The following is a 26549-nucleotide window of genomic DNA, read 5'->3' on the forward strand; positions in this document are numbered from 1 at the left end:
CTTCCCCTGGCATCTCACTACACGTGCTCCCAGCCAGCGCGTCAAACCAGAGGAGACGCTCAACCTGGACCCACCTGCCATGGAAAAAATGAACTTGGCTCCTCAAAGTGTCCCTGTGCCTAGACCAAAACAAAGGAGCTGGACGTAATGGGTGGAAGAAGCCAAGCCCACCCAGAGCACAGCTGGAGAGGAAACAGAGACCCTGGAAGAAAATTTGGCAGCTTGAACCTTTATTTTTAGTACTTTTTTAAAAAAGCATAATTAGAAACTTTCAATACAGAAATAATCCTAGCAAACCATTAAAAGTTTTGTTGTTCGACAGGATTTCGCATCAGGTCCACCAGGACATCGGTCCAGCCCTGTGAGCCCCCCTCCCCCACCCCCCCATTCATGCGTACTAACACTCAGCGGGACAGGCACACTGTCGTCACCAAAATCGCCCCACTCCTGGGTCTGGACATCCAGTTGCCAGAAGCCCAGAGGGTTTCTAGCCTGGACTGGAAACTCCCAGGACCTCCTCCTCTTATTGCTTGAGTTTGCAAGCACTGCCTCACTGGCGTAACCTTAATGCTCAGAGCGGAGTGTGCTGCCCACCCCAGGACCGATGATTAGCCAGGGCAGCCTGAGGATGGAGACCATGCTTTTGCTCCTGGCCCCGCAACCGGACGAGGCTGCCTGCCGGTTGGCCCTGCAGCCACCTTCCCTCCATAGCACCACCTTCCCGGGCCCACAGAACTCCCCCCACCTCATCCTGCGGCTCCAGAGTGAAGGCCTGTCACATGGAACCCCCCTGTTTTGGCAGTTTGGGGAAGTGGAGAAACAGGACAAAAGGAAACCCCCAGTTTTGATTAAAAACCCCTCAACAGCGTTCACGAGGCAAATCTGCAGTATGATCTGTGATGTGATTGTCCAGTCAGGGCTTCGCCTGGAAATTGCCTAGGAAAGGAAATCTAGTAAAACAGTATGGTGTTGAAATAAATTGTTCCCAGGTTACATGATCCTTTTAGGGGAAAGGTGAATGAAGTGTCCCAAAGAGGAGGGAAGGGGACAGTAATCAATTGCAGGTAACCCTGGTTTTTCCTCCGAGGGACCAGGGCAGGTCAAAGCGGCTGGCCTCCGGCCCCTCCCGCCATCCCTTGCCACCTGCTGAGGAACCCTCATGCTGCCTCCAGACTGAAACGACAGCCAGCGATCTGAAGCTGCCCACCGTCCGCTCAGAGGCGGCACACCCCCCCACCACCGACCCCTGGCGGCGCCCACTCCCCACATCGAAGACTCAGGACTAAGTGGAGGCCCTGGGCCGACACAGACAAGGGTGAGAGGCTCCTTCTCCTTTCCCACCAAGAAACGTCCCGGAAGGCAGAGCTGCTCTGCCAAGAGCCCGGCCCCACAATGACAGGAAACCATTCACTTTTTCTAAAAACACTGGACCCAAAAGGGAGGCCACAGCTTTTGCTGCTGTGCCAATCAAACCTCAGGAAGAGAAAAGCAGTGTGAGGAACTTAATTCATTTGATTTGGCTTCATTTTCTTTAGCCGTTAAAATAATGCTCCTAAGCCCCATCCCTGCATGAACACAGTCTTTCTGTTGGAACTGAAACAGGATGGTATAAATAGAAGCCACAGCTTCCCTGGGTTTGTAGCTTAGAGGCATCTAGAAGGCAGGACAAGAAATCTGTTGGCCAAAGGGCAGGAGTGACTCCTGCGGAACCTAACGGCTGGACCAGCTGAGGACAGGACCTCTACAGGGAACCCAAGCCTGCCTCAAGGCCAGGCCTCCCCAGCTGCCAGAATGGTTAGGGGTAGAGAATGGGAAGGGCAGGGAGCTGGGCTGGAAACACAGTCTAGACCCTGGAGATGGGCGAGACCCTCCGTGCCAGAGACAGAAGTCGACGACGGCCTGCAGGAGAGAACGGGTGACGTGGAGCCCACTCCGCCAGCCCAGGTTGGCAAAAGATGCGGGTAGAACGTAATCCTGTGTCCTCAGGAAGCTGCTGGCGATAAGGTGGGACGGGGAGAGAGGGTCTGTTGCAGCAGGCTGGCATTAGGGAGGCAAAGCCAGAACAGGACGAGGGTGAAACGGCTGGTTAAAGCAATATACATTATGTACAAAATGGTTAATCAGTCCGCTCACTGGCAGCGTCCTCGCTGGGCCCAGGCGCCTTGGCCGGGGTGGGGGCAGGGGCACCAGAAGGGAAGGGCAGGTTGTCCAACACCTTCTTGGTACTTGAGAGGAAGGGAAGGAAGTGCATATGGCGCCTCCAGATACAAAAACGTGGAGAGAATTCTTTAAATAACGGCACGAAACTGAGACTGTCCCCCGAGGAGCCCCGCGGGCCTCGGGCCAGGGAGTGGCCGCAGTGCAGTCTCTGCAGTGGGCTGGGTGAGGCATTAGCAGCAGCGTTTCTTTCGTTTACTATTCCTCGTGAGCTTTACCACGTCGTTCTGTTGTTGCTGCTGCTGTTTCGCTAAGTTGTCTTTCTTTGCTCGGAGGACCAGCTCTGTGATGCAGTTGAACATCTGTGAGGGCGAAGGAGGCAGGGCGACCTCAGGCCTAGTGGGCAGGCCCCGCCGCCGCTGCACCACCTCTGCTGGCCAGCATGGCTGCCGCCTGCCCCCAGGGCCTAGCTTTCTATTTCTGCGTGTGTATTTTTTGCTACGTATGCCCTCACCTCCTTTCTAGAAGGAGGTGGTGAAATATAATGGTCAATCTCAGGATTTTCCAGGCTGTCTTTTATGTACGTTCCCACCCCTTTCCTTCAGCTGGAATCTTCAGACGAGACAGATAAAGGTTCCCCTGCTCTGGTGACAGGCTAGAGGGGCCCAGAGCCTGCCCACTCCATGGCACCTCACTGCACATCCCGCCTACAACCTTCCCCAGACTCCAAGACATCCTTGCCATGCCAGAATCCACCTACCAACCCACATACCTATCCTCGGCTCCACCAGGAAAGCTATCATCGAGCACTTGGCAAAGTTTGTTTCACTGACTTTCCTCACAACCCAAGGAGCAGAGGCTCTCACCCCACCCAAGTTGAGCGAAGAAAACAAGGATTCTAAGTCGCTGCCCAAGGTAATGCGGGACCCCCACAGGTTTCCAAGTGGAAAGACCCACATTGCAATCCTAGCCTGACTGAGGCGCCCGGCGTCCAGCACGCAGAGAGGATCCAGCTTCCCTGGCCTGTGGGCTCCACACACCGAGGGCAGGACTCGCCCAGGGCCACGAGCGCAGCCAGCCTGGGCTTGCGGCAAAAGACCCGGCTTTTCTCCCACAGACTCCTGACTGCTTCCCAGTGGCCCCGCAGAGGTGACGGGCAACTGCCCCGGGGCCAGAGGCTCAGCTGGTCTGCAGGGGAGGTGCCTCCACAGCAGGTGCCACCTGAGTTCTGGAGGCCAAGGCCCCAGGGAAAGCCAGACCGCTGAGTGGAAACTACGCAGCTGTGGTGAGGGAGAGGCCTAAGTTTGACTTGGCCTCTAACAATCTGGGTAACATTCTTCAGTTTCCTATTTGAAATGTGGGAATAACTGATCTCCAAGGACAGTTGAGTTACGAGCTAACAACTTTAAAGGGCCTGGCAGTTACTATGACATCTGTCAACCGCCAGGTGTCCAAGGCAGGCTAGCAGCGGCGAGAGGAGGCCATGGTGGTGGAGCAGGGCTGGGCCCAGCCCTGCTCCACCCCTGCTCCGGCCCAGGCCTCACCTCTTCCACGTTGACATTCTCCTTGGCACTGGTCTCGAACAACTGGATCCCCATCTGCCCGGCGAATTTGTAGGCATCTTCTGTCTCCACCACCTTCCGCTCAGGGTCATCATTCTTGTTCCCCACTTCAAGGCAAAGCAAAGTCAGCGGGCCCTGCAGGAGCACCCCCGGCACCCTCCATCCCACTGTCCCCACCCCCGAAGCCCAATCTCACCTAATATTCGGCATACGTCATCACAGTTCTGGTTAATTTCATGAAGCCACCGTTTGACATTGACAAAGGACTCGGCACTGGTGACGTCATAAACCACGATGACCCCGTGGGTTCCCCGATAATACCTGTAGGGCCAGGGTCTGCATCAGAGCTTTGACCCACACAAGACCTGCCTGCCCGTGTCCAGAGAGCGGCCAGGAACTGGGAGGGGCCAAACATTTCCCAGCAAGACACCCAGAGTCTCCCCCGTGCCTGACATCTCTTGGACTTCTCAATCCGAGCCTCCGCCAGCAGGGGGGGCACTCATCAGCACCGAATCTCACGCTGTCCCCGGGCACCAGTGTGTAGGGAGTGCTCGGCCCCATGGCCGACAAGCCGGTGGTTCAGAGTCTGCCACTAGCTTGAAACCTCTTTGAAGTTCTTGTTTTATTTTTTAAAACTCAGGCAAGTTTTGCATTTGACATCATACTATCACTTTCCTTGTTTTAACAGTCAAAAAATTTTCTCTCCTCAAATCTTAATAAAATGCCATTCCAAGACAACGCACAACTGTGAAACCTTGCCTAGGTCTACACACTCTCCCCTGGGGACAGCTGGGCACCTCCCATCCTGCCACTCATCCATGCTGCTGGCGGGGTGAGCATGGAAACAGTGTGGGCACGCAGGTGTCCCACATATGCCGCCATCCAAGTGTGCAGACCCCGTGGCCTGCGGTCAGCTAGAAGGGCCAGAAGCAGGAGGATGTACACATTCCCCCCCAGACACTATGCCCCCAGTTCATTCACACAGTTCAGCTGGACAGATGGAGGACATCAACCTGGGGAGGAAGAGGAGGAAAGGACCTCACATTTCCCTGGAGAGCTTTTCCAGACCCAGCAGCCAGGTGACATCCCCACCTGACCCTGAGTAACCGCCCAGAGCTGCAGAGACTCCCACTCTGCAAGGTAAGAACCACTGCCCAGAGTTCTGCCAACTCCTGACTGTCAAGCTGTCTAGGCAATGGGCCTTCAGTGCCAGCCCTGCCCCAGCCCTCTGGCAGCTGCTGCTGAAAGCGCCAGGTTCTTAACAGTTGTTCAGCTTGGTGGACACCCACCTGAGCAGGTACAAGTGCAAGCCAAGAACCAGGGGAAGAGACAATTGTCCCCTGCCAGCAAAGAGTGAGCCATGCAACATGTTTCCAAACTCTCCTTTGCTAAAGACTGTTGGAAGATGCCAAGAAATACCTACAGCTCCAGCCTTAGCTCAAAGCCCCATTGCTCCCTGGGAAATGCCACCATCTCTGGGGCCCACGCAAGGGCCTTCATCAGAGCCAGAGAGACTCAGAGAGAGGCTCAGAGTTCTGGCAAGGAGGGCACCCACGCCTCTGGACTTCCTGTTACCCCCGCCATCAGTAATCACTTCCACTCGCCACAACTTAGCTGTGCCAGGCACTGCACCCAGCGCTGTATATCCACTACCTGATTAATCTTTGCAACAACCTGGCATGACAAGCAGAGGGTTGCCATTTTACCAGTGAGGACGTGAGGCCGAGCGGCCTGCCTCAAGTCACACCACCAAAGCCAGGGTGCCTGGATCAGACTCCTGGGCCAGGCAGCAAAGGGGCTTCCCTTCCCCATCACCTCTCCCTCTCGTCTCACTGCCCCGCACCTCACTGCTCGCTCCTTCCCAAACCCGCACCCGGGCCACGCCTCTTGGGAGGCAAAACCCAGCTACCAAGAGACAAGAAACTGTGAGAGGGTGACAATAGGGCTCTTTCTTGGCAGACTAACAGGACGCAATTTTAGTTTCTCTTTTAATGCCCTGAATCAGAAAAGGCCGCACTATTGTACCATGACCACCCGAATCCCTGAAAAACAAACTCCTGACCTCTTCCAAGTCTCCCCCTTCTTCACCAGCTACCGTCACAGGGTGTCAAGTCTTTCTGGGGCCCCTCTGCAGGGACTGCAGAGCCTTCTGCATCAGGAGGGGCAGAGTCGGGGACCCCGAGACAGAGCTACCCTTGGCCTCCCCAGGCAGACAGGACGGCCAACAGGGGCTGACCTGGTGCCCACAGCGCACCAACGTACTGCCCTCAGGCAGCTGAGAAGCTCCAGTCTCCCCAGCGACGGAAGGAGCCGTTCGTCCCTCCCCCGCCCTGAAAGGAGCTGGCCCCCAGGAGCGGCTGCGGCCCCCCTGCTACAAGGGCCGGGCACCCCGGGGCCCACGGCCCTGGCTGAAGCACTTCTTGCGGCCACAGGCCCAATAAGCTCAGCTGCCCTGAATTCCCTGACTGGAACATCTGCCATCTGCCTCAGCCCCAGTCCCTGGGACAAGAGGTCAGCAGAGAGCAGGGCTGTGTACTGGTTAAAGGCTAGAGCTTTGACATCAGACTTCAGTTCAACTCCTGATTAACCAACCAGCCTAAATCCCTTCACCTTCTCTGGGCCTCACTCTTGTCCCTACGTCGGAAACAATCACAGGACTCTTTTTATCAGGATGAAATGAAATGAAGTAGGTAACATCCTCAGCGACAGTTCCAGCCCAGAGTAAAGACATCTGGGGTCAGTGCCTTGGTCTGACACGAGGTCTTGGTCTTTTTCGGGCCTGGACACACAGGCCACCCAAAGACATCCATCCTGCCCACGGGAGCCTCTGACCCCAGTTGCCTTCCTTAGGGCCTCGCCAGCAGTTCCTGAGACACAAGTAACTGCAGGAAGCTGCCCATGGCAGCCACCAGCAGGACCCCTGGGTTACAGGGAGTCTCGGACCACAGTACACAAGTGCTCACTACAGAGTGACAGAAACCCACAGGAAACTGCTCAGGATCCAGCCCCCTGACCAGAGCCACCCAGCCAGCACCTCGAGTTCCCCTCGCTCCCGGCCACCACTGCGGGGGCTCTTCTCCCCTCACACTTCCCACCCTCAGAAGATCCTGAAGCCTGGATCCCAGCCTGGAGTCCGACCCATTTCCACACTGAAGGGAGAAAAGGGATCTCTGGCCAGAGAACCTCCCCACCCACCTTCCCAAGAGCCCCACTCACACAAGGACCACTGGGGGTAGACAAAGGAGAGGCCTATCGAAGAAGCAACTGCTACACAGCTCCTACTCTAGTGCACACACCCCCGGGTGCAGCTCAGGCTCTGCCACCTGCTGGAAGCAGGACCCCTCTTGGAAGTCCCTCACCTGTAAAATGAGGACCGTAACAGTACTGCCTGCAGAGGCCTCAATGCAAGACCCTCGTGAAGCCCAAGCACAGAGTACCTGGCACAGAGGACTCAGCATTAAAGCAAAGCCTAAAGATAAACCCTCTGGGAAACTGAGGCATAGGTCCTTTAGGCAGCTTGCCCAAGGCCACACAGAACAGAAATGTAAATTCTGAACCATCAACCTGCAAAGCCCTGCTCTTTCCTAGAACCTGTTCCATTAACAGCTCAAGAACCAAGAGCCCATCCACAGGACTCAGCTGTCTGGAGCTCCCGCTGGGCTCTCCTACTGTGTGCAGCTAAGAGGCATAAAGACGCTGCGCCAGCACAGGAGGGCAGCCCGCTGGGGGAGCAGGTTCCCAGTAACCAGCTCTGGGGAGGCCAAGCAGTGGCCTCTCAACAGCTCCCCTCCCAGGCCCCCCACCAGAGAGAAGCCAGCTCCAAGAAGTCCAGGTGGGTAACGGGAGGCTGCACGGCTGACCCTGGCTGTCACAACTGACACCCCAATGAGATAATTGTCATTGACTAAGTGAACACCAGGCAAAGCCAGTATCATCGTTATCCCATTTAAAAGACAAAAGAACCAAAGGCCAGAGGGTAAGCTGACTGTCCCTTACTGTCCTGCCAGCCCCCAGAGCCAGCGTGCTCAGCCGCTGCCCACCCAGGGCAGCAACCACGCTTCACCCCTCTTCCTCTCACATCTTTAGGAAGAGGAGGCTGGCCAGCAAGGTGCTTACCTCCCGACAGCCTCAGGGGCCCACCCCAGTGACATTTCTACCATGACCCAGACCAGTCACTCCACTGTGCCCAAATGTCAGCGGTGAGGGGTCAGAATGGGGGCAGGCGGCCTGACTCACGTGGAGGTGATGGTGCGGAACCGCTCCTGCCCAGCCGTGTCCCAGATCTGCAGCTTCACTTTCTCCCCATTGATCTCCACGGTCCGAATCTTGAAATCCACGCCGATCGTGGTGATGTAGCTGCCTGCACGCACACACACATACACGTCAGCAAGGCCCATGGGAGCCCCAGTCAGACCACACTGCACTCACTCTGGGCCCAGCACGTTCAAGACCCCAGGGATGTAATTATGACTGAGGAAGACATGGTCCCTGCTGCGATGGGGCCCCACGGAGCCCACAGACAAGGCGAGGGCACAGACAGGCTACAATGGAAGAGCAATAGGAGACAGTTTCAAGAGTGATGAGTGTCACTCTTGAGCTAGAGATGTGACTGGGGGGAGGGACAGGCTCTTTTAATTAGAGTGGCTGGACTGTTTGTGAGCTATGGCCTGAGAACTGAGGGAAACATATCATGCACTCTGTTTTTTTCTTTCCTGTTCTACTCCAACATTTTAAGTGACCCACATTTAAAAAACAATGCTCCATGCAGAGGAGACTAGCAAAAGTAGCAGAGGGGGGAAGGGGTCATGTGAGGTCAAGCGTGGAGTCGGAGGCAGGTAAAGGGTGCAAGGCCTATCTCCAGGCATGTGTGTCATCTGGGGCTTTGGACTTTCTTCTGTGTGTGACAGGAAGGCACTGAAGGTTTTAATCAGAGCATGAGCTGCATTATAAACATTATAAAGCTGCATTATGAGCTCTCCTGAGGCATCTATGTGAAAGACAGAGTGGGAGAGAATTTCTGGCCAACCTAACAGTCATCTCCAGGCTTATGAAGGCCCAAACGCTAAGAAGACATGTTTTCACTCCATTTGGAGCTTACAGTATAACACAGTGCTGCAGACAGGACACACACATGACTGAATCTATGAAGTATCAAAACTCTAAAGGAAAGGTCAAAGTTCAAGGTGGGGTGGAGATCAAGGAAGGCTCTGGGGAGGAAGTCACACCAGGGCCTGGCTTGAAAGAGTAGGTAAAATGTCAAAGGTTGAGATCAGGTAGGGGAAGACATCCCACCCTGAGGAAAAAAGCGGAGGCAAAACACAGAGAGAAAACATTCAGGGACCAGCCAGTCCTGGGCCTGTTCAAGCACTGGATGACACCAAGGAGTGTGGCCCAGCACACAGTGCTACAGGCACTCAACAAGCAGCTGGTGGCGGAATGAGTGACTGAGACAGTGAAACAGCAAAAGAATGAACAAACAGAAGGACCAAGGAAGCCAGAAAGGTGGGCTGAAAATAGATGACGAAGACCAGTGTTTTCAACAGAGGACACTGGGCAGTGTCTTCAGACAGTTCTGGTTGTCACAACTGAGGGGAGCGAGGCACAACGTTTCTGGTATCTGGTGGGTGGAGCCCAGGGATTTTGTTCCACATCCTTTACAGAACGGCCCCACAACACAGAACCGCAGGGCCCAGAGTGTCAGTGGTGCTGAGGTGGAGAGACCTCGCTATGAACTCTGCTCACCTAAGAGAGGGCCGTTGAGGCTTTAAGCAGGGGGAGCCCCGGCAGAGCCAGGCACTGGCGAGAGGAATTCAGCCGTCTGATGGGGCCCAGGGAGGGGCTGCTGTCATGCTGCAGGCCAGACCCACTGAGACACTGGGAGGAGGAATGGGAAGAGTGGCAAGACTGCAAAGGGGAGCCCTCCAGGAGTGGAAGGCAATAGCACAGGGAGTCAGAGGGACATGAGGAGGAAGAGGAATATCATTCAGCATCATGAGAAGCTGGCCCTTTAGTGGCCACTCCTGAACAAACAGCACTAGCAACAACCAACCACGGGCATGGACTGCACAGTTACTGCGTTCCAGGCACTGTGACCCGCAATATCATAGATGACCCTCACAATCACCCTTCATGGAAAGGGCGATGATCAGTCCTGCCTCACAGATGAGCTGAGACTTAGTCAGGCTCGTGGTCACAGACAGCTCTTTCCACCCCACACCACTTCACCGAGACGGGCGTTAGCCATGTAATCACTTCCTAGTTTTAGCTCGCCCCTTAACTACATCATAGGGAATCCCCTACAGGACAGCCACCCTTATCTTCGATCAGAGAGGCCAAGCCAGCCCGAAGCCTCTGCAACGAACCCGATGTATTCAGCAAACAAAACCCGTCCACTTCACCAGTGATCAGGGAAATATGAACTTAAACGAGACAGCACTTTTGGCTGACTGGCTGAGCAAAAATGAAGACCACCAAGACCCGGCGTTGATGGGCACTTTTCTTTGAAAGCTCAGGTCTGAGTTTGTGAAGAAGTTAAATGCACACACTGCTATACGCCAATAAACATACAATGTCTCCCAAGAAATGCAGCACCACTGCAACCAGAAGCTAGCAGGCAGCACGCACATACCAAGAGCGCTGCTAATGAACCGAGAGCATCCGTTCACAGCCCAGGAAACTTCAGAACCACTCAAAAGAACCAGAGGTCTGTATGTAGCTGGGGAAGGGCGATCCTTGATACGCAGAGGGTAAGGCTAGTTGCTGACCCCACCACATGTGGAGTGGAGAAGAAAAGTCAGAAAGGCAGACACCTCACTGAGCAGTGGCTACCAGGGCACCAGAAGGGGCAGGTGAAGGGATAGCTTTCATTTTTCCCTTTATTGAGTCTTCCTATTTGAAATTTTACACAGTCATGTACTAACTTGTAATTTTTTTTAACTTTTTTTTCTTTTTTAAATGTTGCGGCACAGAAAGACCCTGGATGGCCAAACTATGGGCCCATAAAGGATCTTTTTGAACCAGACAGATAAAGACCAACCAAGGAAGCTTCTACCTTGTGCCTCCCCCTGCTTCTCCTTCCCTCAGCTTGCAATCAGAACGACAAGGGGTCAGACAGAAGGCGGGGGCCGGTGTGTTCTGGGACCAGGGAAAGGGATTTCAAACCCCAAACACCCCAGCAGCACCCCAGGGGCACACTTACCTGAGAAAGTGTTGTCTGCAAAACGCAACAGTAAACTGCTCTTGCCCACACCTGCAGGAGAGAAAGTAGGAGGTAAGAGGAGGAACAGGCGCTCTCCCTCCACCCCAGCCCTTCCTCCCTCCCTCAGGGAGATGGCACCCAGCTCCTAACGCTGAAGCTCAGCTCCCTCCTCGATGTAATTGATCTCAAGCAGTCACACACCAAGGACATCTCCCCCACTCACTCTGACCTTTTCCTCCGTCCTCACCTAAGATAAGCTGCCCCCAAATGCCCAGGGGTGATGAGAAAGGGACTTATGCCCAAGTCCGGTGCTGAGGGCTAGCCCCAGCAACCCAGAAGAAGGGGCCAGGGGACAGAAATGAGGCAGGGGAAGGTCAACCAAGTGATACTGGCCTCAAAGTACGTCCAAAACGTGGTCCCTAGAAAACTGCACATCAAGTGGAGCTTCACTTTGTGTGCAGTGTGAGGCGAGGGCCTGCAGAGCTAGAAAGAACCCTTGAGATCATCAGGGCTATTTTGCAGGTGAGGAAACTGAGGCCCAGACAACTCAAACCAACGGTCAGCCATCTTTCCCCAGCTGATGTCACTGCCAGCTGGATCTGCAAGTAGCGGTTGTCTGCCACACACCTATCAGCCCAACAGCTCCCATGTGCTCGGGGCATTTCACTCGCCACAGTGTCAGCTGGCACCCTTGTTTCCAGAACAAGCAGAACCCTCCTAAGCTCGGCTTCCCTTTACTCCAACACACAGCAGCTTCAGCCTGCCAGGTGCAACTGTCCTGTGTCCTTCTGTCCCATCCCCCTGCCACCCTTAAGGCCAGCTGGGTCAAATGACCACAGTAGGAAAGAATTAGCATGCCTAGAGTACTGTGTGTGGTGGGCACTTTAATGCTCCTATAATTCCAACAGCATCAATTTAGATGAGGCAACTGAGGCTCCGAGGAGGTAGGCAGCTGGCCTAGGGCCTCGGCAGGAAGTGTGAGCTGAGACCTGAACCCGGCGCCGTCTGCTCCGTGGGCTCTAATGGTCTTTCCAATAAACACTGCTTGCAGAGTCTTCTTGCTTCTGTTTCAGGAAGTGGAACACAAAGACCCCAAAGGGGCTCCTGCATCTCACTCCTGGTGGACTTTTAGCAGCAGTGCTATCAAAGCTAGATTTTAAGAGATCTTACCCTCGGGTCTGAGAAACCCCCAGACTAAGTGCAAATTCTGAGTGTACGTGCGTATTTGTGGGGTGGAGCCCACAGCGTTCACCAGCTCCTCAGAGAGGGCACGCCCCCACCCCCAGCTGTGCTCCTCTAACCCTGACTAATCCAGGCGTCCTCTCTGAGCAGTCCTCTCTGAGCAGTCCTCTCTGCTAATCTCACCTGGAGACTTCTCCAGGTGAGTACATTGTCCAGGGAAGCCCAGGAGAACTTGTTCTATGCAGCGAACCTGGGCCTGACCTTCCTAAAGGCAGGCTGGGGGTGCTGCGCCCATAGTACCTGCTGCTCAACCGGTGCCTGCAGCACTTACTCAGAACCACTTCCTCATTACTGCCTCTGCGAGGCTTCCTGCTGAGCCCAAGGAGAGCCCAAGTCCTGGGCTGGGTCCCTCACAGCGCTCTGCCCAACGCCAACACCCCACAGGCCCTCCCGGCTCCTTTGCTTCCTCCTGGAGACTTCTGGGTCCGCTTACTCAGCTAAAAGCTGTGTCTGGGCAATGAGGCTGTGAGTTCCTCTAGGAAGGAGCTCTCGCCTCACATACCCTGGACATTCAGTGTGCTGGAAGCCAGGCCCAGCACTTAGTAGGTGCCAACAAAATACTGTGTAATGAATTATGACTAAATGGATGCCAATCACACTGACAGCTCTGCTACCTACCACTATGACTGCAACACTGACAGGAGCCAAAGCGGTGGTTTTCAAACTTTTAGGGACAGCAGAATCCTTTTCTTAAATTATATTTTATCTGACTCCCAATTGGCTGAAACAGACAAAAGGGAGGTGCGCTCTCTGCATGAAGCAATGAAGCAGCACTGCCCCCTCCAGCATGGCCTCTCTGGGTCCCCGTCACTCAGCCCCACGCTCCTCTGCGGAGTTTCTGGAAACCACGAGGCTGAAGAAAGGCCACTACAATCACCACATCAACAGCTCCTCTGAGCCTTAGTCTGGGCCTGACACCAACCTCCAGCACTGCTCTTCCCTTTAAAGGAACAGACACCCACCCTAAGAAATGCCATCTCCAAAATATCCCTGGGAGAGGCCTCTTTGAGGAAACACACTGCTTCCATTCATCCCACAGCACTGGCCTAAGGGAGGAAGTGACGAGTCCCAAACTACCTTCACCACAGCTGAGGTCAACAGCTTCCCAAGCCCATACCTAGTAGGAAACCCAACCAGTGCGCCCCATCCTCTGCGCCCTGGAAGGAGTAGAGGCCAGCACTCGATGCCTCCTGATAGGCAGGAGACCTAGGTTCTTCCTCACACACCGCCCTCAGTCAGCGCCCTCCCCGCATTCTGCCTCTAGGGCCACACAGGCAGGGCCTCCACAGGAGTCCCCGCCCCCAGCCCTGCTCCCCCTTGGGCGGCAGTTCCCTCACTCCTCTTCGCTTCAGTTCCAGACTGTTGAAGACCTTTAGACCTTCAAGTAAAATGTTCTCCATTTCAAACCTGGCTCAGTAATTAATTCACTGAATAACCTCAGACAAGTTACTTCCCCTCTCCGAGCCTCAGTTCACTCATGTAAAGTGAAAGGCCTTAACTAGACCTCTGGGGGCCACTCCAGCCTCCGGGGTCTAAGAGTGAGGATGGCTGGCCCCACGGGACAGATGAAACGCTGTTACAAATCAGCCAATGTCAAAACATAAGAGAAAGTGAAGAACCTCAGGCATAAAGAAGAGCTGCAGAAGCCCAGGGAAGCCACTCTAGAAGCATGTACAATGTGGCAGACTGGAAAGAAGAACTCCAGATTTATAGAGAAAGACACTAACATTCACCGAGGGCCCGCTGTTTGCCAGGCCCGACACCCACTGCTCCCACGTGAATCTACGTGAGTCAGTTAACTCCTGGCTTTGCCTCTGATGACCTGTGTCAGTTTGGGCAAGTCGGCGAGCTCTGGGGAGCCTTCGTCTGCATACCTGACAAACTACACAGGCAAAGAGCAGGAGCGAGAGGGAGGGTCTGTGAAACCACTTGCTAAACCTTAAAGAAGCACCCCCTCAAGGAGCCCTGGTCCAGCAACAGCATGATGCTCGTCTCCCGGAGCACCTGCCGAAGCTTACTCTGAATTCTCCGAAGCACTCAGCTTTGAGTGTCAGCTCACTGTCAGGAGAAATTAAACTGCAAAGCGCCAGTCTCCTCTTCACAACATAGCCCTCCATGATCAGACTGAACGAGGAGCCAGACCATGTCAGTCTTGACCCAGTGAGTCTTCTCCCACACCTGACTTCCGAGTGAAAAATCAATACACCATGCAAATGTGCTGTGAGAAGGGGGCCAAAATCACCCCTTGGGCTTCACAGAGAACAAAGGCCAACAAGCCACATCTTCTTGCTGAGTTTATGCTTTTCATTTTTGGGTATCAACACGGGTCCTAGATGTCTTGCAAAGGGACAAGGACCCCTGACCATAGTGGACTGACTTCAATTCCTAAAGGAGAGAAATCACGCTGGGACCTGCCCCTCATAACCGAGGCCAGGGCTGAAATTAAATCCTGTCAACTGAAGGCAGAAGCCTAGGGACCCCGAGCAGTGCCAGAGGCCATCTCCCAGAGCAAGTCTACACAGACAGTCCGGTTTTCTTTCATTCAAACCACAACCCCCTCCTTTCTAACTCCTTCCCCAACCACAGCTACTCTGCATCTCTGTATTAGCCCCTAATTTTGCCCCTTACCTCTCCCTTCTACCAGTAACCACGGAAACCTCAGCCATCCTTCACCTGATCCAGACCACCAACCACAGCCCAATCCAGCTCCGCAGTGAGACCAAAGCCCATCCACTTCCCTGACCCAACCATGACACTGTCACCCAAAACTCCTACATCAGGGTCTTACAACCCCTTCGATGTGGTCCCCTCTTTCCTTAACAGCCCATGGGCCCCACCACCAACCTGGTCTCTGCCTCCAGTCACATGACCCCTGGCCCAAGTTCAACTCAGGTCTGGTCTGGTCTATGAATACTGTGTGCTCCCCAGGCGCCCACCACATCATATAATCCCAGGCCTCAGTCATGCTCCCACAAACCCCCGCGGCCTGCCCCCCTGACCGCTGGGTCACTCCATAAACCCTCACATCGGCCGCACTCCGAGCCTCTAAAACCCTCCACCCTTTCCCAGAAACCAGCCTATCACTTCTAAGGACATTTCATATTCATTCATTCAACAAGTACGCCTTGGGCACCCGCCGGGGGCCAGGCACTGCACCGGGCACCGGAGGGGTGGCAGCGCCCTGAGCTAGGAGCTCTCCAGGCGCGTGGATGGGGTCCGAGCGCATCCGGAATATCGGCGGACCCTCCTCCAGTGCCTGCCTCGCATAGCACACAGCACGAACGAGCAAACGAATACTGAATACACACTACGTGCCAGCCCCTGTCCCAATCACTGTGTCAGCTGTATCTCACTGAACACTCGGTCAGCCCAGCGAGGCAAATCCCTTGATTCCATTTTACAGATGAGGAAAGGGAGCCACTGAGACAGAGCCATAGCAATTAGGCAGGAAACGTGCCAGGCCCTGTGCGAAGTGCTCTACCTGCCTTACCTTCTTTAAACCTCACAGTAATCCCAGGAGGAAGGTTCTGGGAACATCCCCACTTTGCAGAGGAAGAAACTGAGGCTTGCAAGAATATCGCTAATCACGTCCATAGAAAGCATCTACGCCAGGTCGGTGCTCAGCACTTTTCCAGGTTTGTCTCATCAAATACACCACCCAGCGAGACAAGCCCCCAGTTCTCAGATGAGGAAACTGAGGCTCAGAAAGGCGAAACTTGCCCAAGGTCACAGACTGAGGAAGCTGGTAGTCCCAGGACTCGAACCCGGGTCCCTCCAACTCCAGAGATCGCGCGACTTGACCAAGGTCACACGTGAGGCAGCGGCAACCGCGGTGTGTGGACCAGTCGCCCCGGCCCCGACTCCTGCTAGCCCGGCTCCTCCGCCCCGCGGTCCCACGCCCCAGTCTCTCCTTGGCGCGGCCGGGAGCCCCTCGGCGCGCCCCTGGGACAGGCGGCCGACAGGCAGCCCCGCCCGCCCGCCCGCCCCGCGCGGGCCGGCACCTCCCCGCCCGTCTGCCCGCCCCGAGGCCCCCGCGGGCCGCGCCCGGCAGGGCCCACGCCGCCTCCGGCCGCCTCGGCCCTCACCGCTGTCGCCGATGATGAGCAGCTTGAAGAGGTGGTCGTAGTCCCGGGCCATGGCGGGCGGGGGAGGCGCGGGCAGACGGACGGGGTTGGCGCTGGCCTCGCGATCCGCAGCTCCCTCCGGGCTGCTCCGGCAGCGGCGGATCCACTTCCCGAACAAACAGCCGGAACTGACAGAAACACCTCCCTCCGCTCCCCCTCCTCCTCCTCCTTCTCTTCAGCAGCCGCCGCCGCTGCCGCCGCCTCTCTCCTTCCCGCCCCACCCCGCCACTGCGCAGGCGCAGCGCCTGGCACCGCCTGTGCGCAGCCGCAGCCCCGGCGAGCCGCGCCCTCTCCGCGCTCGCGACCGCGCTTGCGCTCTGGCAGCTACGCTGGCGCGGGCTGGCTTGCCCGCTCCCTTCTTGGTGGGCATTGCAGCCGCTGCCCGCGGCCCTGAGGGCTCGGAGAGCTGAGCTACTGTCGAACCTTAACTGAAAGAAGCCGGGAGTGCGGGTGAAGCGGGCCGTAGCCCGGGGCTGACTTGCTCCTTCACCTTCAAGCCCTGCAAGTGCTGTGGAGAGGAAAAGACCAGAGCGCAGCGACCGTAGGGGCGGGACTTACTCAGACCTCCCGATTCCTCGAGACCGAAGGCTCGGACACTCCGCCTTTCCGCATCGACCCCGCCCACGGGTTGCTGGCTGCGGCCCCCGCGCCCCGCCCCCCCCTTCCTGTGCCCCGGGCCTGTGGACTGGACGCCCAAGCGGTTGGTGGCTGCTGAGTTTACAGGACAGGAATCGCCTGCCGGAGCTTAGCGGGTTAGGAGTGTGACCCTTGAGGTCAGCTCTGGGTCGAAATCACATTCTAGCCCTGTTACCTCTTGGAGCCTGAGTTGCCTTTTTGGTAAAAATGGGGAGAATAGTTCGACTCAGAATCACGTCCACCTTGACGTTGAGCCTGGGAGATGAACGACCCGGTGTGTAAGATGCAGCCCGAGTCCGAAAGCAGCAGCTCCCTGGGCTTCAATTTCATCATCTCCAGATAGATACTCAGTTGTATGGTTGGGAAGATCTGGGCCGCCAGAAGTTGAGAGGTACTCGCTTTATCATCAGCCCGTTTTTTTCCAGCTTTAGAGTAAGCTCCCACCTGTCCTAAAAATAGGATGCTCCTACTGCCATCCTCATTACAGAATTGCAGAGGTTTGTAAGTATCCTGTCCCTGTCCAGTAAAGAACCTGTTAGATATTTCTACTTTATCAAACATTTTTAAATCGTTACTATAAAAAGTAGTGCTCATGGTTTAAAAAAAAAAAAAAAAAGTACAGAAGTCTACCAAAAAGCACAATTTACTATTTTTTTCTTCAGACCCAATCCTCACAGGTAACCTCTTGATGTTTCTTGGATACCTTAAAATGCTTAAATAAATGTTGAATGAATGAATGTCCTTCAATGAGTTTTCTATGCCTTTGCAAACACATACATGTGTATGTTCAGTTGCTTTTTTTAAAATTGATTTTAGACAGAAGCCAATTTGTTGTTTCACTTATTTATGCATTCATTGGTTGTTTCTTGTACATGCCCTGACCAGGGATCCAACCCGGAACCTTGGCATGTTGGGCCGACACTCTATAACCATCTGAGCTACTTAACAGGGCCACCTTTTCTCTTTAACAGTATACTTACACATTTTATTAATGGCGTATAGTACTCCATATGGTGGTACTATAATTTTACCACTCTGCTGTTGATAGGCATTAGTGTTGTTTATAAGTTTTTGTTGTTATAACAATGTTGCAGGAAAGATCCTTTTGTTTACTAACTTGGGGAGAGAAACATTGATTTGTTACTACACTTACTTAGTCATTCATTTGTTGCTTATTGCATGTGCCCTGACCAGAGATTGAACTCGAAACCTTAGCATAGCGCATCAATGCAACTTAGCTACCCAGCCAGCACATGGAGTGTCTGACTCAAGCTTTCAGTTGTTTTTCCAGGAGCTGAGGATCAGTATGGTGATGTCAAAAGAACATGGAACCTGAGGGTACTAGCTGGGAGAGGAGCTGCTCATATGACCATTGAGAAATGGTCCTTAGTCTGTGAAAGGTTGGTAGGATTTCCTTTGATCCAGCTGTTTTATTTAGGAAGTATAAGGAAAGAAGGCTGACTCACTGTAGCCGCCAGGCAAGCACACTCAACCCTGACAAGCCAGTGAGGCAGGAGACCCCTCCAGACCATCTTTCAACCTGCTGTGGAGTCCAAGAGGCTTTGGTTCATATGGTAGCTTTGAAATCGTGGCTCCATCCCTTAACAGCTTTGCGCTCTTGGATAAGTCACGTCACAATTTCTCAGAACCCCAGGTTCCACACAGGATACTTGTGAGGATTAGAGCTATGTTTGTAAATCACCTGGCACGTATAGGCATAGTATTTCGTTTTACTGCGCTTCACAGATAGTGTGTTTTTTTAAAATAAATTAAAGGCGAGATCCTCCACCAGCAAAAGGATTACGATTCACTCAAGTCTCACATGATAGCATTTTTTAGTAATAACTTATTTTTTAGACATAATGCTATTGCACTTTTAATAGACTATAGTATAGTGCAAACGTAACTTTTATGTGAAACTGGGAAACCAAAAAATTTGTGCGACTGCCTTTTATTGTGATACTCACCTTATCGTGGTGGTCTGGAACTGAACCCACAGTATCTCCAAGGTATCCCCATACAGGCATGTGTGTGATAAACAGTAACCAGTGCCGTTAGCTAAGGTCATTGTGCACTGACTCATGCACACTTTCAGCCATTTCTTATTGCAGACTCCAGCACACATTTCCAAGGCAGCCTCCTGACATCAGGGCTGCAGGATACTTTTGAGGAGTAGAGCAGAATCGGCCATCATGAAGACCAGATTCCTGACTTGCCTGCACGTGTATTCTGGACAGCAGTAAGCATTAATTCCTTCAGTTACTTAGAAATTAATTATTTAATGAGTGCTATTTGTTCATCACGTGACACGGATAGTAGAAAAGAGCCTTTTCCGTCCAGGAGCTTACAGTCTCATCAGAAGAAAACATACTCACAAGGAATTAAAACATACAAGGAATTAAAAATATAAGATGATGCAATTAATAAAATTGCTGTCAAATAAGCAGTCTAGACTTCAGAGGAGGAGCACTATCACTTTTAGCTAGAATGATAGGGAAGACAGTTCCTGATGGAATTTAGAGAGCTTTGAATGACAGGTGTATTAAACAGCCACTGTTACAGCCTGTGACAATCATCAATTTTAGCTTTGAGGGGGAATTCCCTATAGGCCAAGGTATGTGCTTGGTGTCCCAAAAATGAAGCTCTGATTATATTTCCTGTAGAAACACTATTTCACATTTATTTAAACTACAGTTTAATGAATGGAGCCATGTTTTGGTAGGTAGGTAGGTAGGTAGGTAGACAGGAGATATATATATATAAACTTTCATGACCTGACGTAAGATCTAGTGTGTACTGCTGAGGAGAAACTTTGTTCCACTGAACAGTTAACTTACAGATGAGCTTTTCCAACCCCACCTGTCTGTACATAAGAAACCACACTGGGGAGGCATTGAAAGTTTTTAAGCAGAGGAGCAATAGCAAAATGTTATTTTTGGAAAGTAATCTGGTGCACGCATGCAGAATGGATTTCAGCTGCAGAACTTTTAAGGCGGTGATTGCTGAAGGCCAGGTGTGAGGTAACAGCAGGAAGAGACAGATGCAGAAGGCAATATGCAAACAATATCAACCAAAGCAGCGCTTAAAAAAACAAAACAAAACAAAATCTCATGCCTGGCAATTCATTCACCCATTCAGTAAATACTGTGTGCTTACCAGGTGCCAGGCACTGTGCTGGGCACTGCGGCTACAACATGAGCAAATTAAAGCCCCGTCCTTACGAGCTTATGGTTCCTTCCACACACACCTGAGGGCTACTGTATACCAGACACTGAACTGGGGATCTAGCAGTAAATAAAACTAAAACCCCTGCTTTTGTGGAGCTTACATTCCGGTAGAGAATGCAAATACATGTGTGTCTGAATTAAAAAAGGAAAGAGGGACAGGAGTTTGCAGAGGTTGTAGGGACAGCAACACAATGGAGGTGGTGGGTATATACTCTCCGTTCAAGAAGCTTGGCAGTGAATGAAAAGAGCAAAAGAATGGGCGGTGAGAACAGTGGTGTTGAATGTAGTCTTTTTCAGGGTAGCAGAGGTAGAGGATTAGCAGCAAGCAAATGTAAAGATTGAGCAGCAGGGACTGAAGATGGGTTTAGGGCACTTTAAAGAGCTTAGCTGGCAACAGAGTCTGGAAGTGCAGTCGCTAGAGGGGAGGCTAAGAGGGTAGAGGTGAGGGAGCCTCACTCAGGCTGAGGCCTTGGAGACAGAGCCAACAGTACCTTGAGGGTAGCAGTGGGAGATGAGGGATAGCACAGCCAAGGCCTAGAGGGACCTGTGAAAGCCAGATTTCAGACGGGTCAGCAGTGGATTCTAAAGTCCCTGAGGTAAGTAGCAAGGAAGGAAGTACATGCTGCAATCCTGGAAGAAGGTAGAAGTGGGTGTAAATGGGAATTGAGAGAGAGCAAGTAAAGAGAGTGCCAGGGACTTTAAATGAGCCAAGATGGGGCCCCCATCCAACATGCTGGCCCAAGAGGGAAGGAACATAGGAAACTGCACATGGTCTCCCTTGATGAATCGAAAACTGGCCCTTTATGCCGTACCTGCCTGCCTAATGCCATACCAAGAGACTTGGCAATGGCCTCGCCCTGCCCTTAGGTATAGTTCTCAAAATCAGGTGGACATTTAGTTACTTGATTGCAGGGACCATTCTGTATCCTGTGGGGCCTCATACATGGTAGGCACTTGGATGTCTGTTAAAGCGAAGCCACGCACAGAATTTGAAGTTAGAGAAGGAATATCAGAAATAACATAGTTGAACTCTCTTAAGTTTGCTTTACGTGGGGTATGGGCCAAACTTAGGGTCTCTCACTATAGCTCAGAGTCAAACTGCACCCGACTCCCACCAAACCCTTCAATAGGATTTTCGTCTCTTCATCTTTTAAATTAGATTAGTGGTTCTCCAAGTGTGATCTGGGGACCTTGGGGCTCCCTAAGACCCTTTCAAAAAATCAGTGAAGCCAAAACATTTCACAATACTAAGACGGTATTTGCCTTTTCCACTCTCATTCGCTTAGAGTCTACAGTGGAGTTTCCAGAGTCCACATGGCATGTGATATTGAACAGATTGACTACAGAAGCAGGTGTAAGCAACTAGACATCAAGCAGACTTGCAAAAAATGTAAAACCATGCCCCTCTCCTCACTGAAATGGTTTTTGTTTTGGAAAACAAGTTATAATTGTCATGGACAGTTCTTTATACTAACAGGTCATGGATTTATTATTTTTAAATGAATTACTAAAACTTTTAAAGTTGACCAGTTTCGATGTCTAAGACGGGGTCCTCAATAATTTTTCATTGGGGCCCTGAGGCCACAGTGTTTGAGAAATGCTGGATTAGTTGCGGCCGCACCCCAGCTTCCCACCTCCCTTTTTCATGGGAATCTCCATGGTCAGAAGGATTGACTATAGCTTATGGCCGGGCTGCCATCTCGGAGCAGCATCAGAAAGTGCCTGGTGTGTTCCACGTGGGCCCGTTCAGGAGTCTCACCCAGAAATCCCACTAAGGTAATAATCCTTGGACCAGTTTTTCTCGTTTCCTAAACTCCACCACCATCAGCACTACCCTTCCCCCCGGCAGGCTGCAGGGAACCTCCTAGCAGAACCAAGGGGCAGCTCAGAACCACCCAATGAATAACTGGGCTCCACCCCTCTGCAAAGTGGAATCCAGTCACCCCACAGAGCCACATGCCAAGAACTTGATTAGCTTCTTTTGTTAAATTCATCTTCCAAAATTATTTTTATAGAAAGGCCCTGGGGCTTGGTGACCAGAATATCAAGAAATATGGGTTTTTTCCAGTTCTGTGGCCAACTAACTGGCTGCGCAGCCTGAGAGATTCTCCTTCACATCTGTAGCTCAACTTCCCTCCTCAGAAAATAAGGACCAGTCCCGCCAGTCTCCCCCACGAGGGTGCCAGAAGCACGCTCCGAAGATGGCGGTGAAGCGCTTTCCCGCCCAGGCTCAGTGAGGACCCACCGTGTGTCTCATTCGGTGTTTCAGGTCGTCAAACAGCAATCGTCACTCCTCCAAAGAAATGTTAGCTTTTCAAACTTCAGGCTCAAGAAGTTACCAACACACCTGCAAACCTGGGGCCCAGCAATTACCTCCTGACCTGGAGAGGGCTGTCCCTGTGACACGCCCTGGGCGGTAACAGGGGCCTCACCGTGTCCAGTTCCTCTTCACTGACACCTGCCTCCACTCCCATCAGCTGCGCCTCGGTGTGGGTGTGCCCGGCCGGGCAGAGCGCATCGCCCGTTCCCTCCACGTCAGCCTGTGTGACTGGGCCGCCACCGCACAGATGAGGACATGAGGGTGCAGAGAGCTCAGGACCATGCTGTGGGTCACCTAGCTTACTGCGACGTGGTCAAGACAAGGTTCAAGCCTGACCTCAAAATCTCTGTGGCTCCACTATGTGGACTTGAAAGCGCTATCTGCATTTCCTTAAAAATATTTAGGACCCAGATCTTTCAAGTTTGGTTGCTTCTTATTTCTTCCTATTCTAATTTAGAAAGGCTTGAAGGCAAATTAAGGCATGTCCACACAGACCCATCCTTAGGAAATAAACACTCTTAACTGCCAACTTGTTTCAAAATCTCCCCTCAGTAAGGTGTCTCCAAGTGCCTGCAAATACGAGTGTCCCTCCAGCATACCTTTTGCCAACTCTCCTGAGCCCCCAGCACCAGAGCAGTGTGATGGGAGCAACTTACCTGTAGGTTTGGTTGCCGGAGGGATGTGACATGTCACACTTCTCTCACATTTTAAAATTATCTCGACGCTCAGGATTCCAGAGGTTCCAAGAGTCAGCTGAAGGACCGAGAATGCTGCTTGTTTCCCCCGGATTAGCTAAGGGCATATCTCGTCATTGCCTTTCAGGAGCAGGGCAGAGAGAGATGGGAATCCTCTCTCCTGGGTCGCTGGAAGTCCAAAAGAATAAAGTCTTTTCTAAAGACCTTCCCAGCAAGTGTCCTGTGAGCGGGGTGAGGTATTACTGATTGGCCGCAGAACAGCTGGGTGGGGCCTGGGGTGGAAAGAGCCCCAGGCCAGTCCTCCAGAGCAGCTGCAGGGTTGACCTTGGGGGCTGCACCTGGATTCTCATTGCTAGTGTGCCAGGCTGTGAAAGGTTTGGAAACACTGTTCCAAAGAGTGAAAAATGCTTGTGCTTAACCAGCCAGCACAGAAGCAAAGAGAAAGGCTAAGAATTTGAGCTCTGGGGGCAGACTGCCGTTTCTTAGCCATGTGACCGTGGGCAAGTGCCTTCTCTGTGACTGGATTTCCTCTGGAAAACAGCAGCAAGAGAAGCCACCTTATAGGTTGAGAGGATTAAATGAAAAAAAAAAAGCCAAATGTCATCTGTTACAATTACTATTAGTCCCTATAGGACAACTTGGAGAACAAGCGTTTAGAGCTTCCATTCCAAATTCCCCATTTTACAGACAGCAAATGGGCCAAAACGGTTGGCCAACTTGCCTAAGGACTATACAGCTCTACCAACCACCAGGGCAAAGAGCTTTGTGTTCTGCTGCCAGGCGCCAGGCCCTCCAGGGTGTTCAGGCTGGGCTGACCAGGCCCTTTTGTCAGCCCCGCTGTCACATCTGGGACAGCCCTTCAGAGCTCACTCCCTGGGAGTCCACACCCCCACTTCCAGGCCCCGGGAATGTAATTCAGCACGCTCTGGGGCCTTTGAGTCATCCATCCACCCTGAACACAGAGCGCTCATCCTCCTCCCGTTTCTGGAACTGGAACCTGGTGTTTTTCCTTTAGATTTTGTTGAATGTCTTCCACCTCTAAGGACCTCAGGCACCTCTCCCAATTTCAGACTGTGGACTGAACACTACAGGTGGACATAAGCATCAGTTCGAAGATCCCAGAGGAAACACTGAAGACCACCTCAGGGGCTTAACAGAGGTTCCCGGCCTATAGCCCCACACCCAGAAACTTCAGCTACCTCCCCATGGCTCACTGGGAGAGCTGACCACATATGCAGACAGCTTGCTGGACATATGCCCCAGGCAGCCAGGAGAACGCCGATGACCATCTGAATCCCAGAACCAGGGAACAGTTAAAGTGACCATGACTACCACAAGCTGAAACCATTGGCTGGTTTGGCTATGGAGACTGACTCAGCTGACCTCTCAAGGTCCCTTCCAGCACTGGGACTCTACAATTACATTGAGCCAACTGAGACCATGTCTGCTGCAAGGAAACAGAAAGTCCTGTGACATGAAAGGCTTAGGCACTGACAGCAAGGATTTCATCAGAAATATCTTAGAGGTCACCTTGTCTTATCCATCAGAAGTGCTGAGTCACAGGGCTTTCTACCTCTGCCACATTATTAATAAGCAAAGCCTTGCTTTTTTTGGTATTGCATTTTAGACCTTGTACAAAGGGAGTTCACTGCCACCATGTTTTATTTCTCTTCCTTTTACAGCTCTGATCAGTAATTTTAATAGAGGTTTATTTCATATTGTGACCAGGGAAACAGCCCAGAAAAACTTGCGTCACTGGGCCCAGAAGGGCGTGCCCGATCAGGCAGGACGCACGGATCACGAGCCTTCTAAGAACCAGGAGGAAGGAAGTCATTCATAAAGGAGCAGATGCTGCGGGCTCTCCAAGAGAACTCTGACTTCCTCTGCAAGTCCTCTGCCTACGGGAATGGGAACGGGGTCCTCACTCCACAGAGGGATGGAGTGCTCTTTAAAGCCTGACTACAGAAGCCCCCTACCTCCGAGTCAGGGCAGAGCAGGGAAGTGGCTCACTCCCCACACCAGGCGAGGCCACAGGCCTGGCTGCACACCTCTCCAGGCCTGACCTCAGGATAGGGAAGTCAGGAGACGTCCACCAGACTTCCGACAGGAAGACAGAGATGCCCAGAAAGCATCTCTGATGCCCAGAGTGTTGCCGGTGCTTAATGAAATAGCTGCCAGCCTTCCCTTATTCCTGATGCAGGAAGCTTCGTGCTTAGTGGGTGTTTGGAGTTTTAAAAATTGCCTTATATCAAGATTAAATCAAAGCCTTTATTAAACATTCCTCCTTCAAACAACCTGCCTTTAAACCTGTCCCCCTTCCCTGACGTATGAACTCCAAGCCATCACGAGTATCATTTTCACCCAACAGGGGTCAGATCTAATCAGGCCACACAACACTGAAAGCCACACCAAGACACACTACACTGGGCAAGCCTTCACTGTCTGGCGCCCCACTCACGATCTAGGCAACAGGTTGGTAGCGCTGGCTCTGGAAGCAGAGCTCGAGCCCAGAAGAGGAGCCAGCGGTCTGACCAGCCCCGCCGGCCTGGATGATCAGCGCTGGGCCTCCATCTGGTGAGGCTCACGCACGTGCCTTTTCGTCTCCAAAGGAACGGGTGAGCGGTGGAGGAGTCCATCTTCAGTCGTGTGTGGGTTTGATTTAAGGCTTTGGCTGTGGTCTGTTGATATATTAAAATACTTTCTGGGAATGCCATCTCCTAAGCTCCCCACTGGAACAAGCGTATTTTCAAAAATGAAAACATTGAACAAAGAGGGGGAGCCGAAATGCTAACACGGAGCCCAGCAGGCAGGCCCCAGGCCCCTCAGGTCAGGATGGTGTCGTCGACCTGCTCCGTGGAGTCGGCCTGGCTGGCCAGCTTCTTCAGAGACCTTCGATTGCACTCATTCAGCATCTCTAAACTGGCTACATCCAGGATCTTGGAGAGGGACTGTGGAAAAGATGAAAACAAGCAGGCGGAGTCAGAAAATAAGGCTTCAGGTTTCTCCAACCAAAGGCAAAAATGAACATCAGAACTAGAACCACTGAGGCAAAATAAGATCAGACGGATCCAGGGAAAACCAAGAAAACCACTCATCATGCTTTCCACACAGAGAGGCAGTGATGGTTCGTTCGCAATACAGCGCTTTAAAAATGGCCCAGGGGTAAGGGTTCAATGAACAGTGATCTGCGCTTCATTGGGCAGCCCGACTGGCATCTGTTTCACAGATTTGGGTGCCATGTGGTATTTCATTGCAAAAAAGGGCTCTCTTGCCAAAACAGGAAGAGAGGATTGTTTTCAGGCACTAGACCAGTCACCTGATCACAGTCTGACCCTCCACGCTCATGCACACAGGGTGGCATTGGCAGTATGATGTTCTATACTGTCAC

At 52.6% G+C, this 26549-nt stretch overlaps 2 protein-coding genes across 4 annotated transcripts in view; both read right to left on the bottom strand.

Moving 5' to 3' along the window:
- Positions 1 to 221: 221 nt before the first annotated feature.
- Positions 222 to 16443, bottom strand: RAB35 (RAB35, member RAS oncogene family). 2 transcript variants are annotated; one of them, XM_054594008.1, is made up of 6 exons: positions 16245 to 16440; positions 10918 to 10968; positions 7956 to 8079; positions 3916 to 4040; positions 3702 to 3826; positions 222 to 2519 (listed from the first exon to the last, which is right to left on the bottom strand). In XM_054594008.1, exons 1-6 carry the CDS (start codon positions 16294 to 16296, stop codon positions 2391 to 2393), a joined length of 606 nt encoding a protein of 201 aa, XP_054449983.1. In that variant the 5' UTR covers positions 16297 to 16440; the 3' UTR covers positions 222 to 2390. The 2 variants fall into 2 exon arrangements, with proteins under 2 accessions (XP_054449983.1, XP_054449984.1); XM_054594009.1 differs by lacking the exon at positions 3702 to 3826 and having other exon boundaries at positions 2416 to 2519; positions 16245 to 16443.
- Positions 16444 to 25404: 8961 nt separating this feature from the next.
- Positions 25405 to 26549, bottom strand: part of GCN1 (GCN1 activator of EIF2AK4) — a 54027-nt gene continuing 52882 nt past the window's right edge. For both annotated transcript variants that reach the window (XM_054594177.1, XM_054594176.1), the window contains exon 58: positions 25405 to 26109. In XM_054594177.1, the coding sequence (XP_054450152.1) occupies positions 25984 to 26109 (126 nt within the window). In that variant the 3' untranslated portion in view covers positions 25405 to 25983. The remainder of the gene's footprint in view (positions 26110 to 26549) is intronic.

The sequence above is a fragment of the Pteronotus mesoamericanus genome, unplaced genomic scaffold, assembly GCF_021234165.1.
Source record: "Pteronotus mesoamericanus isolate MK-2021 breed Mesoamerican mustached bat unplaced genomic scaffold, CSHL_Meso_final scaffold_507, whole genome shotgun sequence".
Classification (NCBI taxonomy): domain Eukaryota; kingdom Metazoa; phylum Chordata; class Mammalia; order Chiroptera; family Mormoopidae; genus Pteronotus; species Pteronotus mesoamericanus.